This window comes from Muntiacus reevesi, chromosome 2 (genome assembly GCF_963930625.1).
Source record: "Muntiacus reevesi chromosome 2, mMunRee1.1, whole genome shotgun sequence".
NCBI classification, from domain to species: Eukaryota; Metazoa; Chordata; class Mammalia; order Artiodactyla; family Cervidae; genus Muntiacus; species Muntiacus reevesi.
Genome location: NC_089250.1, coordinates 31,052,053 through 31,066,465, shown reverse-complemented (window position 1 = coordinate 31,066,465; position 14,413 = coordinate 31,052,053). Strand labels below are relative to the sequence as shown.

General features: G+C 38.3%; 1 protein-coding gene across 1 annotated transcript in view; it reads left to right on the top strand.

Moving 5' to 3' along the window:
• ST8SIA6 (ST8 alpha-N-acetyl-neuraminide alpha-2,8-sialyltransferase 6) overlaps positions 1-14,413 on the top strand; it is a 143,006-nt gene that overhangs the window by 88,300 nt on the left and 40,293 nt on the right. The window contains exon 4 of the mRNA XM_065919578.1: positions 12,702-12,788. Coding sequence (XP_065775650.1) covers positions 12,702-12,788 — 87 coding nt within the window. The remainder of the gene's footprint in view (positions 1-12,701; positions 12,789-14,413) is intronic.

Sequence of the window (14,413 nt, the reverse complement as noted above, 5' to 3'; positions counted from 1 at the left end):
CCTAAAGGGGACTGCCCTGTGTAACCAATACAGTATCACAGGAATAACCAGGTGTGATTTCAAGGTCAGGTCATAGAGTGTTTAATAATTCTGCCTTACCTTCTCTTAGGTTGCTTGCTCTGGGGGAAGCCAGCTACCATGTCATAGGGACATTGAGAGGTCCACATACCTGAGGTCTTCCGCTAACAACCAGGACCGCTTTGTCAGCCATGTCAGTGAGCCTCCCTGGAAGTAGATACTTCAACCTCAAGCTAAATCTTGGCTTTACAATCTAATGAGCTACTGGCCCAGAATTATCCAACTAAGCTACTCATGAATTCCTGACCTATACAAACTAGGCAGTAATAGTTTATTGTTGTAAAACTAAGCCACTAAATTTTGGAGTAATTTATAATATAACCATGGATAACTAACTGGCTACTCAATTCATAATCCTTTATGCTATTATATTTTTATCATAGTGACAATTTTTATAATGACATTTGTGTGTGGTTGTTGATGTTGGAAAATAACCAGCTTAATTCTAAGTGGAATCCCTTGGTTAATACTTGGCAAGAATTGCTTAGTATCATCTGTTACCATACTGAAGGTTGGAATAGTGTATTATTTTAAGTGTTTGTCAGTGGAAATAGGGGCTTTCCCCATGGCTTAGCTGGTAAGAACCCAAGTGGCTTTGCAGGAGATGCAAGGGACAGGTTTGATCCCAGGGTTGGGAAGGTCCCCTGGAGTAGGAAATAGCAACCCACTCAGTATTCTTGCCTGGAAAATTCCATGGACAGAGGTGCCTGGCAGACTATAGTCCATCGGATCACAAAGAGTCAGACCCAACTGAGCTACTGAACACGTGTGCCGTGGAAACAAATCTGAATTTTCAGTAGTGGTAATAACAGCTATTTTTGTGGACCTACTGTATGCAAGGAAATGTAAGTATATCTATAGTCTTTGCAGTATTTCTTCAGAGTAAGTTTCGTTATTCTAATTCCACAAGTGTAAGTGATGAACTCAGAGGGTTTTAAAAGGGCTTGCAGAGCATGAGATGGTTAGAAGTGGCAGATCCAGGGCTTGGATAAAATTCTGACTATTCTGTTCTCGCTACTATATAGCTCCATTCTTAATGAAAACAGAATTACAAATCACAAATACAGGAAGAGAAAGGCATTTGACTTTATAGTGCAAGGCTACTTAAAAGCAATCTTTATCCAAAATACTAAGTGTGTACTTTGCTCACATTTTGTTACTTATTCTACTTAAGCATCTGTAATGTAAATACATGCAGGTAAGCTTTATCTTGCACAATTACCCTAACTGTAACTTGGGGATCAGTGTGACTTCTCTTGGTAAGGTCATGGCAGATGGCTAGTTATTGTCATATTTCAAAACTAATGTCTGAAACATTTGGGTGTTTTATGTTCTAATTATATATTAAATCTCAATTTCAGAAACACACAGCAGCTTCTCTGTGCCCAGCACTACAACAGGCACAGAGACAATTGTTCTCAACCTGGAGGTGTGTATCAGACTCCCTGGGAGGTTTTCCAAAGTATGCATGGTTGCGAACAGTTTAACTCTTGCCTAAGGGACACAGTGATAAAGAAATTATTTCTACTCTTTAGCAGCTCTCAGTACATTAAGAAAGTCAAGGACTTCCCTGGTGGTCCAGTGGTTAAGACACTATGCTTCCATTGTAGGGGGAACAGATTCAATCCCTGGTCAGGGAACTAAGATCCCACATGATACTCTGTGTGACAAAAAAAAAAAAAAAATAGAAAACAAGAAACAAAAAAACAAAACAAAAAAAGAAAGTCATATATTTACAGTACTTTGTTTTCTCCTTCTCATTCTCTGTAGATTCCATGTCATTTCCCCTCACTTTTGACCCTGGAGTGTCCCAGAACTCAGTCTTCCAGCCTCATTTATCTTCCTTCTCAAACCTGTAGGACTCCATATAATCTCATGGATTTTAACTGCCATCTACCTACTGATGACTCCCGAATTTATATGTGGACCTCTTTCCAGATTCATATTACCTCTGCCCAGTCAACACTTCCCTGCGATACTCATAAGGAATCTCAAGCCTTATACATCTCACAGGATCTCCTGGATTGTTCCCTGAATTTTATACTTCAGCACTGTTTTCCATTCAGTTAATGGCAAGTCTGTTCTTCCAGTGCTCAGACCTAAATGCTTAGGGTTATTTTTGACTCCTTTATTTTTATCTAAATCTATGATTAAATCTTACTGGCCACCTTGAAGTCATACCCAGAAGTGGATAATTTCTTACTCACTTTATCACTTCCACCCTGGTTCAAGCCATCTTTATTTTACTATTGGCAAACATCTCTAATTCTTCTAGCTTTTATTCCTGCTCTCTTGGAGAATATTCTCAATGAAGTAGACAGTTGGAACCTTTTTAAATGTAAGTTAGATCAGGTCACTTTTCTGTTCTAATGTCTTCCCATTTCACTCAAAAGACAAAATTCTTACAGCAGCCTGCAGAGTCCTGGCAGCACTTCTCAAATACACATGTAATATATTTGCCAATAAAAAGCACAAAGAGGGTGGTAGAAGGAAAGTTGTATCAGGCTAAGGAAATGACTACAAATGGTAAAGTAACAAATATAGTAATATATAGTTGGTTTATAACATTGATAATGTAATATTGTATAACAGAAATTCAACACGAAGAAAAAGGAAAGAGAACTATGTGAGTATTATTTCTATATATCAATACAGTTAAACCTAGTACAAATTGAAAGCTGATTCTGATAAGATATATATGGTAAACCCTAGAGCAACTGGAGAAGGCAATGGCAGCCCACTCCAGTGCTCTTGCCTGGGAGATCCCATGGATGGAGGAGTCTGGTGGGTTACAGTTCATGGGGTCTCGAAGAGTTGGACATAACTGAATGACTTCACTTTCACTTTTCACTTTCACGCACTGGAGAAAGAAATGGCAACCCACTTCAGTACTCTTGCGTGGGAGACCCATGGACGGAGGAGTCTGGTGGGCTACAATTCATGGGGTCTCGAAGAGTTGGACACGACTGAGCGACTTCACTTTCACTTTTCACTTTCATGCACTGGAGAAAGAAATGACAACCCACTCCAGTATTCTTGCCTGGAGAATCCCAGGGACAGGAGCCTGGTGGGCTGCTGTCTATGGGGTCGTACAGAGTCAGACATGACTGACATGACTTGGCAGAGCAACTACTGAAAATATAGTTTAAATTATTAAAGATGTCATGCCGATGAATGGCAATGTATGTCATGCCACCACCACAATATTGTAAAGTAATTAGCCTCCAATTAAAACAAATAAATTAAATTTAAAAAAAATTGGCAGAGGTAAATCTTACTGTATTGGTAGTAACATTAAATATGACTGGATTAAATCATGTAATCAAAAGGCAGAGATTGCCAGACTGGATTAAAAAGCATGATCAAATTGTATGCTACCTATAGAAGACACATTTTGGATTCAAATATCCAAATAGATTGAAAGTAAAAGGACAGAGAAATATATCATGTGCAAACAGTAACTGCAAGAAAGCTGGGACGAGTCTTCCCTGGAGGTCCAGTAGTTGACCTTGCCTTCCCATGCAGGGGTAGAGGTTCATCCCCTTGTTGAGGCGCTAAGATCCCACATGGTTCAGTGCCAAAAAATCAAAACATAGAACAAAAGCAATGTTGAAATAAATTCAATAAAGACTTTAAAAGTGGTTCACATAAAAAAATATAAAAAAAATAAAACTGGAGTGGATATATTGATATTAGAAAAATAAACCTTTAAAACAAAAGGTGTTAGTAGAAATAAAGCTGATTTTATCATCATAAAAGGGTCAATCCAAGAGAAAGTTATAATAATTATAAACACATGTGCATTTAATAATAGAGCACCAAAGTACACAAAGCAAAAACTGACAAATAAAGGAAGAAATAAAAACAATAATTGGAGACTTAAATAATCTGTTTCAGTAGTGGATACAATACCAATCAGAAGGTCAATAAGAAAACAGTAGAACTGCATAACAGTATAAACCAGCCAGACTTAACAGACATCTATAGAGTATAGTACCCACAAACAGAATAGACATTCTTTTCAAATGTGCACAAAATCATATGCTAGATTATAGAACAAACCTCCATAAATTTAAAGAATAAAAATAATACAATGACCACATTTTAATGAAATTTTAAATAAATATTTTGGGGAAAAATTTGAGAAACTCACAAATATATAGAAATTAAACAGCATATTCCTAACTGTGCAGTGGGTCCAAGAAGCAATAGAAAGGGAAATTGAAAATAATTAGAGATGAATGAAAATAAATACACAGTATGTCAAAATTTATGGGATGCAGTAGGTAATAGCTGAAGCATATAAGACTTCTTTCTGAGGTGACAAAAATGTTCCAGAATTGACTGTAGTGATGGTTGCACATATCTGTGAATATTCTAAAACCCACTGGCTTCTATACTTTAAATAGGTGAATTGTATGGTATGTGAATTATTCTTCAATGAAGTTTTTAAAAACCTTAACGTATCTACAAATCATTTGAGGATTTTACTTTAATAGAGTCTGATTCCGTAAGTCTGAGACAGGGCGTGAGATTCTGCATTTCTGATATTCTTCCTATTTGATGCCAGTAGTGCTAGTCTGAGGTCCACGCTTTGAATAGCAAATCCTCTACCATCAGATTTCCTGTGACCTTCCACCTTCATGAGTGGATTCCTGAGTGACTCGTTTGTGATTTCCAGCAAATCTAACCATCTTGCTGTTTCTTGAACATACCCTGCCTGCTTCTACCTCTGACTTTTGCATTTGTCCTTCCCTTTGTGTAGAATGTTCTTCCCATTCCTATACCCTATATGTGCATTGTTTACTTAATCCTCTTCTCCAAATCTCTGCCCAACTCCTATCTCCCAGGGAGGTCTTCCCTGACCACCCCACTTATATTGCAGTCCTATTTCACATACTTTCCCTCTTTTTCTGCTTTATCTTTCCTCACAGTACTAAGTACATGAGATACTTCAACATGCTATTAATTTATGTATTACTTGATATATAGTTTGGTAGGGCTGCCGTAACAAATTACCATGAACTAGATGGCTTAAGGGCTTTCCCTTAAGCTGGCACTAGTGGTAAAGAACTTGCCTGCCAGTGCAGAAGACGTAAGAGACATGGGTTTGATCCCTGGGTAAGAAAGATCCCCTGGAGGAGACCCTCTCCAGTATTTTTGCCTGGAGAACCCCATGGACAGAGGAGCCTGGCAGGCTACGGGTCCATAGGGTCACAGAGATTTGGTCATGACTGAAGCAACTTAGCATGTATGCATGCAGATGGCTTAAAGAGCTTCCCTGGTGGTTCAGTGGTAAAGAACTTGCCGGTGCAGGAGATGCAGGTTTGATCCCCGGGTCAGGAAGATCCCCTGGAAAGGGAAATGGCAACCTACTCCAATATTCTTGCCTGGGAAATCCCATGGACAGAGGAGCCTGGTGAGCTACAGTCCATCGGGTCACAAAGAGTTGGACATGACTTAGTGACTAAGCAAAAACAGCAAGATGGCTTAAACAACAGAAATTTATTTTCTCATAGTTCTAGAGCTTTGAAGTCCAAGATTGCAGTGTCGGCAGGTTTGGTTTCTCTGAAGTCTCTCTCCTTGCCTTCTTGCTATATGTATGAAGCATAGATATATGGGCTTTTCTCTTTGTTTGGTCTTTTCTATGTGTGTGCCACCATCCTGGTATCTCTCTGTATCTACAAATTTCATTTCCTTATAAGAACATAAGTAGATTGGACTAGGGCCACCCTAAGGGCTTCATTTCAATTTAGGGCTTCCCTGATGGCTCAGATGGTAAAGATTCTGCCTGCAAAGAGCCAGACATGACTGAGTGGGACCCAGGGTTCTGGCTCTCAGGAGCCCCAGGGATCCTTAGTGGTCTCAGGAGACCAGGGGATCACTAATGATCTCATTTCAACTTAACCCCCTATTTAAAGGCCATATCTCCAAATACAGTCATGTTCAGAGGTCCTGGGGGTTAGAGTTTCAACATATGAATTTGGGGAAATACAAGTCAGCTCATACATTAGATTTATTGTCCACAATCCCCTATTGCAATATAAATTTCATGAGAACATGGATTTTTTTTTTATTCATTTTGTTCACTATTTTAATTATCAGTATCTAGAACAATACCTTACACATAAGAGATACTCAGTAAGTATTTATTGAGTAAATACACGAAGACAAAAGTTAAGTGCTGTGGAGATATTCAGAGGATTTAGGGTGGCAGAAAGGACACAGGAGGAAGAGATAACTTGGCTTATATGAGTCATAAGAATTTTAAAGGAAAAAGGTTATTAGCCACTCCGGTATGGTTTAAAGATCTTACCAGGTACACTATCCATGCCAGCCCATTCACTCTTTTAGCTCACTCTAACTATATGCTCCTTTTCAAGAGATGGAGAAACACTAAATTAATTGATTCTTTCTGATTCCTTGTGATATATAGGATCCTAGTTCTAAATGTTGATAGTATAATATTATGAAATTATGATTTTCAGACTCTGAGTATCCTCTTATATGTCTGAAAATTTCTTTCTGTGAACTTGCAAGGGGGGGATCATCTTTTTTTCTTCTTCAGAAATCATATAGCAATAGTGCTGTGAGAGGAAATTTGGAAACGTTAAATAGCCGCTTCATTATTCATTCTTTCTGTCCTGATGATGTATTTGCATGTTGCAGATGTTTGTGAAGAAGATCCTTACAATTATATATTTTTGACAGTGAGGTACTGCTTGACTTTGGCTTTATAATCAAATCAGTCCAATGAAGTAAACTGTTGCATGCGTGCATGTGTGCGTACGTACGTGCTTAGTGACTCAGTCATGTCCGACTCTTTGTGACCCCATGAGCTGTGGAATTTTCCAGGCAAGAATACTGGAGTGGGTTGCCAGTTCCTGCTCCAGGGGATCTTCCAGATCAAGGGGTCAAAGCCATGTCTCCTGTGTCTCCTGTATTGGCAGGCATATTCTTTACCACTGCACTATCTAAGAAGCCCAAATTGTTACCACCAAATAATTCTGATAAATATCACCATGAATAGCTTTCCGTTTATGCTATAAATTTCTCTTAACCTTCCAAGTCTACTTTCTGTTTTTTTCATTCTTGCTCTGTGCTTCAGAAGGCTGACTTCCTTGTGGTATCTTAGTTGGATTCTCATAATTTTTAGCTTCTGATTAGGGCCACTTTCTAGAAGTCATTGGTAGGAGAGTGAAAAACGAGGAGAGATAAAGTCAGGGGCACTTATTTCCCAGGATTCCTTTCTATGGCCCTAGTTTAGGTTTTACTTCATTCTTTGCTGAAGGCCATCTCTCCTGTCCTGTGGCCTCTTCTATACCTATAGTTATAGCTCTTTTGGGGTGTTGTGTGAACTTAGGGCGGTCACAGCTTTCCTCCTCTATCTCTCTTGTCACTTAAGTATGCTTCATCAATCCATGTAGCCTTTTCTCTACCATGTCCCCTGCCCTTGTAAATAGGCACCCCTTTCCCTCTTGGTTGACTAAAGTTAGTCACTGTTTGCAGTATTTCCTAACATGTATCTTAAACTTGTAATTGCTATCAAAATCCCAAAAGTTAATGGTTCAGGACAGAGAAAGTATTCTTTAAAATAAGTTTCTGACTTTTCAACTGTGGCAATTTGGAGGTTTCACTGACGCTGTGAAGACCTTCAGCATCTTTAAGAATTCATTCCTAAAATTGGTTTTTGAAAATTTAACTTGTGTGAAAGACACTAAACAGTATGCAGAGAATAAAGGTTTGAGATCTCGTTCTCCTATGCCAGTGATAATAACCACAGCATTATAATTAAAAGTTGCCATCTTGCTGAGTTAAAAATGGTGCAAATTGAATTCTCCCACCTTCAGTGAATGAACTCTTGGTAGGTCTGTACTGTGCATAGCTCGCTTCAGTCTGCCTTGCTACATGCTTCTCTTTTTTAGCTGTCACACATTCATCAGCCATTCCTTAAAAAGTATTTCCCAGTGGAAATGATTGACTATGTTGACTGAAAATCTTACACCACCATATTGACTTGCAGAATTTATTTTTATGTAGGCCTGAGCTCTTCAGGGGTTTTGTAGAAACTAACTACAAAAAATGTTTGATCTACATAGAATACCATGTAGAAGCCTATTGACTTAATATTATTGGAGTGTCTTCATCCATTTCAACAGACAGAAAAATTGACTTTCACCATGAAGAGATATTATTGAAAACTACATTCGTATCTCAGCTGCTTAAGTAGGATTAATAGACGAATATCCTAAGATAAGGTCTGGGCACCTAGTAAGTATCCAATAAATATTTAATGGTTAAGTTAACTATCCACTGTTATTGTTCACTTGCCCAGTCATGTCCAACTCTTTGTGACCTCATGGACTGCAGCATGCCAAGCCTCCCTGTCCCTCAACATCTCCTGAAGTTTGCCCAAGTTCATGTCCATTGCATCGGTGATCCCATTCAGCCATCTCATCCTCTGACACCCTTTTCTCCTTCTGCCCATAATCTTTCCTAGTATCAGGGACTTTTCCAATGAGTCAGCTGTTCGAATCAGATGACCAAAATACTAATTAACTAACCAAAATATAATTAACCATAAATCATAACTTTTGAAAAGCTCTATTTATATCTTTTAAAAAAAAATATTTATTGTATTTATCTGGCTGTGCTGTCTTGATTGTGGCACTCAGAATCTTTGATCTTCATTGCAGCAGTGTTGCAGCACCCCATGGACTGTTGCCCTCCAGGCTCCTCTATCCATGGAGTTTTCCAGGCAAGAATACTGGAGTGGGTTGCTATTCCCTTCTCCAGGACGTCTTCCTGACCCAGAGATCAAACCACATCTCCTGTGTTCCAGGTGGATTCTTTACCACTGAGCCACTGGGGAAGCCCATACCCCATTTATAGTTAGTATAAAACAGTGGCTTTTCTCCCTATGCTGTACAATAGATCCTTATAGCTTATTTATTTTATACACAGTCGTTTGTACCTCTTAATTCCCTATTCTTGTCTTGTCCTTCCCTACTGGTAACCACTAGTTTGTTCTCTGTATCTGTGAATCTGTTTCTTTTTCATTATATTCACTAGTTGTTGTTTTTTTTTTTTTCTTTCAGATTCTACCTGTAAGTGATATCATACAGTATTTGTCTTAGAAAATATTTAAAAATTTAATATTACATTTATTTAGTATCATTGTGTATGTTATTTATAATCTACATCTCATTTTGAGTGTTATTAATAATGACTTAAATAGACGTTATTTATTCTTTTGAAAATAACTTGCTGCATTATTTAGTATGATTTATTGTATGTCTTGGTACCAGAAAATACTTCTGATGGGATTAATTTTCAGTTTCATTATGAAAATAGATGAGATGCAGCATGATATATTGGAAAGAGAGCCAGACTCTGAATCAAAAGATGTGACTTTAATTCTTAGCTCATCTGCTTATAATACAACATTGAATAAGCTGTTCATCTCAGAACTTTTAGTTTTGTCGTCCTTAATGGGGGTGACATCATAGGTAGCTGCCTCTCACAGTTGTGGGGTAAAGACTGTACCTTGCAACTGAAAACCAATTATAAATGTAAATTTGCAGAAAGTGTAATTTAGAGCTCAACAGGAAAGATTTTTTTTTTTAAGATTTATTTATTTAATTTTTTGACTGTATTGCATCTTTGTTTCTGCATGCAGACTTTCTCTATTTGCAGTGAGCAGGGGCTACTCTTTGTTGCATTTCTTCGGCTTCTCATTACAAAAACCTCTACTGTTGCGGAGAGCAGGACTCTAGACTCTAGGGCGTGCAGGCTTCAATAGCTGCAGCTCTCAGCTCTCAGTGGGTGAGCACAGACTCAAGCGTTGCAGTGCGAGAGCTCAGTAGTTGCTGTTGCTGGGCTCTGGAGTGCTGGCTCAGGAGTTGTAGTGCACGGCTTAATTGCTCTGATCATGTGGGGTCTTCCTGGACCGGGGGTCAGACCAGTGTCCCTGCACTGTACGGTGGATCCCTAACCACACGGGACTACCAGGGAAGCCCAGCAGGAAACTAGTACAGAGCCACATCTACTTCACAGATTAGCCCAGACTTGGGACACTCATGTGCTCTTTCCTTCCCTAGCCATGCTCCCTGCTTGTGAATCATGATAGTACTGTGGTGACATTAATTTTCCAAAAAAGCTGATTGGTGATTTATTTTTTTAGTAAAAAAAGGCAAGTACGTAGGGGGAAAACTCCCTTCAGCTCCCTTCAGTTTCTTATCTCTGGTCTTCCCCTTTATAATATCAGAGGATAATGCTTCCTTTCTAGACTGGACATAAAAAGAGATTCTTTGAACATAGCAACCCCAGGTAGCCCGAGTGTTGTCTTCTGGTTGTAAAATGGTCAGGAGTATTTCTCCTTTAATAGAAGATAGGTCTGCTGTAATGTATTCAACTTGGTTTTAAATATTAGGGACTATAGAGACTTCCTTAGTGGTTCAGTGGTTAAGACCTCACCTTCCAGTGCAGGGGCTGTCAGTTTGATCTCTGGTCGGGGAGCTAAGAGTCCACATGCCTCTGGGCCAAAAACAAAAACAAAAACAAAAACATAAAATAGAAGAATATTGTAACAAATTCAGTAAAGATTTTTTAAATGATCCACATAAAAAAAAAATCTTAAAAATACAAAATAAAAAAGAGAAACAGAAGAAAAAAAGAAGACAAAACAAAAGAAAGAAAAACTCTTAAAAATAAATAAATATCAAGGACTTTCAAGTCAAAAGCCCTTCTAGGCAGCTAACTTACTAGTAAAATTAGATACGTTACAATTAACATCTTTCAATATCAAGTTAAGTTGGAGCCAACTCCAATTTATTCGAGGATATATCTCATGAAAACAAAACATTTTAAAGGCTATGTATTTTACAGTACACCTTTATTCTGATTGGAAATGAATGAGAATTTTAGTGTTCTAGACTAAGCTTAGATATGAAATTGCCCTGCCCTGGTAGCTCCGTGTCTGCCTGCAGTGCAGGAGATTTGGGTTCGATCCCTGGGTTGGGAAGATTCCCTGGAGAAGGGAATGGCAACCCACTCCAGTATTCTTGCCTGGGAAATCCGATGGACAGAGGAGCCTGGAGGGCTATAGCCCATGGGGTTACAAGAGTTGGATGTGACTTAGCAACTAAACAACAATAAGTGTAGATAACTGTCACCATGTGGAGGCAGGCAACTCCTCATTCCAGCAGGGATGCACCACATCTAGACAAAGCTATGAGGCTAAAGTATAGGTTTCTCAAGTTCCTTGGTGACAAGTCTTGGGGCCCAGGGGGGTAAGAGAAAATGAAGCCTGCATGCAAGTAAAACTTTTTTTTAAGAGATGGTTTAAAAAATGTGGAGTATTTTAAAAGCGTTTATTGAATTTGGTACACTATTGCTGCTGTTTTGTATTGTGGTTTTTTTGACTGCAAGGTATATGGGATCTTAGCTCCCTGACCAGGAATTGAACTTGCCTTCCCTGCTTTGGAAGGCGAGATCTTAACTACTGAACCACTGAGGGAGTCCCTAAAACTATTTTTAATCTCTTCTACAGTAGCTCTTTGCTTTGCTTTTCCTTTAGTATTTAGCAAAGTCTTTCATGATTTTCAACTTTTCTTCAGTGGGAATCAAGAGAAAATATCTTTGATTAATCTTGGTGACAACATGGTCAAGAAGATACCCTAAAGGCAGGTAAATTTCAAGGGCAAAGGAGTTGCTTTGTTGACTATCTTCCCAACCTCTAATAAATACGCCTTTTAGAGGTAAAGTTTGGAGGGAATGCATTGTACTGTGTAGTGGTGGGGAAGATATTTTCCTGACAAGATTATTTACTGCCTTCCCCACCCACTCACTAACATCTATTCTATCTCTTTATTGCAAAACCTTGATCATAGCTGGCAACTAATGAGTATGATATTAATTGAAAGGAAATTTTAGGGTTTTTTTTTTTTTTTCACTCAAAAGGATATATGCATTTTAACTGATAACCCTTAAGGACTAGAGGCTATTTTATGATTAAAGAAGTTATTAATTAATGATGAAATTTCAGATGGAGGGAGGTCTACCAGGGACTGGTAACTGGCCATACTTCACACAACTATGCCTGTAGATTTTTTATGCCCAATATACATCTCTTTTAACCTGTCCTAATCTGTTTTTTAAATGTTCTGTTCAAAATCAAAGGTTAAGGTGATTATTTTGGGGAAATGTTTTCCATATATCCCAAGGGAAATCTATCAACTTAGAGTCTGAAAAAGATGATATACTTTATATTTATGGTAAATGTCTATGAAAATATATGTATTTGTTAATGAAAAGCTAAGGTGAAATAACCATAAGATACGTGTGTGAATTGATGTGCTATCATGGTTGGCTTGTAATACTAAACTTGACTTATGATGCATGCAAATTACATATTCCTTGATCAACAATAATTATTTGTGAATTGCATGCTCCTAGATGTCTTGACATGAGTATGAGGTTTCCTTGTTTCTATATCACCTTATTTAAGAAAAGATTTAGAGGGCTAGAATGAGTAGATTATAAATGTCTTTCAATGACTTATATATTCATTTATCAGTAAGTGAAATCTTTATTTTCTAATTTCATTGACATTTGACTTTTAGGTATTCAGAGGATGACTATCTTCAGATTATCACAAATATCCAGAGCTGTCCATGGAAACGACAAGTAGAAGAATATGAGAATTTTAGGTAAAAAGTTTTTCCATAAATAATATGAATTTAAAAATGTTTTGTACATTTTCTCTGTAGAGAGAATAAGTTATGTGTTGGGGTTTTTCGTTACTTGTTTTTTAATTTTATTTTTGGCTGTTTTGAGTCTTCACTGCTATGCATAGACTTTCTCTACAGTGAGCGGGAGCTACTCTCTAGTTGTGGTGCTTGGGCCTCTGATTGCAGTGGCTTCTCTTTTTGTGGAACATGGGCTCAGCAGCTGTGATTCCCAGGCTCTAGAGCACAGGCTTAGTAGTTGTGGTGCACAGGCTTATTTGCGCTGCAGCTTGTGGGATCTTCCTGCACCAGGGGTTGAACCTGTGTCCCCTACTTCGGCAGGTGGATTTCTAACAACTGAACCACCAGGAAAGTCCCATAAAAAGAAAAGTAGAGGAAGCCAACTGACAATCAGGAACATTTCCTTCTAAGAGTCTTTTATGAGACACAAGGCCCTCCAACTCCATCTTATACATAGAAATTTGTATTTGTAATTATGTTGCTGATGTGATTACAAAAATCTCAAGCTCAAAGAGAAAGTTTTTGCTGTACTTTTTATTATTTTAGAAGATTTTGCTGCTTCTTTGTACTGTTTATATTTGACATTTATTTATTTATCTTGTATGGAATTTTGGAAAACAGAGATAAAAATCATCTATGGTCCCATCACTGTAGAACAAAAGCCATGTTCCTTTCAGCATATTCCTTTCCAGTTTTTCTCATTAGTTTTTTAATCTCAGCAGCATTCAGAAATATGAGATGCTCCAGGTAATAACCAGGGAAGTACTGTCAGCCTGACAGGACCAGGTTATCAGTGGATGATTACAGAGCTGTCTGTACTGGCATCACTTGGAGCCTACCCAGACAGAATAAATTATATCAAAACAATATCCTGTGGTGGGGGTTGCCTGAGTACTTCTCTGGCACCCCTTCCTCCTCTGAAAGCTGCTCATAGAGTAAAGCCAAGCCAGACATTGGTGTGTCTGCCTGGGCTACATCACTCTGCTTTTCTTTGCTTCGCAACAGCACAGGTTTTGTCTTGTGCCAAGTTAAGACAATTCAGAAATATGTTCTTATCTTTACTAGTTCCTGTTTTATTGGGTTGGCCAAAAAGTTCATTTGGGTTTTCCTGTGACATCTTATGGAAAAACCAGAACACACTTTTTTTTTGCCAGCCCAATACTGTAAGTATCAAACTCTTAATAAAGAGACTTGGTTTCCTCCTGAGACTCTCTAAAACGTTTGTGCTGTTCACGTCTCTTTGGGGTGGTGAGGCTGCTCTCCTGCTTATAGGGTCCTTCAGTCAGTATATACTGGAGTCATTAGATCAGCTACCTTTGATTCTGGTGCTAATTGAAGCTGTCTTGTGGGCAACTCCCATTGGGTGAATGAGAAACTTCTTGATTGACTCAAAGCCAAAAAGGGACATCTTTCTTTCACTGAGTAGACACAGAGTTGTCATAACTTCCTGGAGGATTCCATTGTCTTTCTTAACTAGCATTTCAGAGTATAGGATTCCTGTTTAACTATTTAATCTCCAGGACATTTGATGCTACATTGTCCACTGTAGACAGAAAGTGTCCCCTCAAAAGTCAAATTGAAAACCA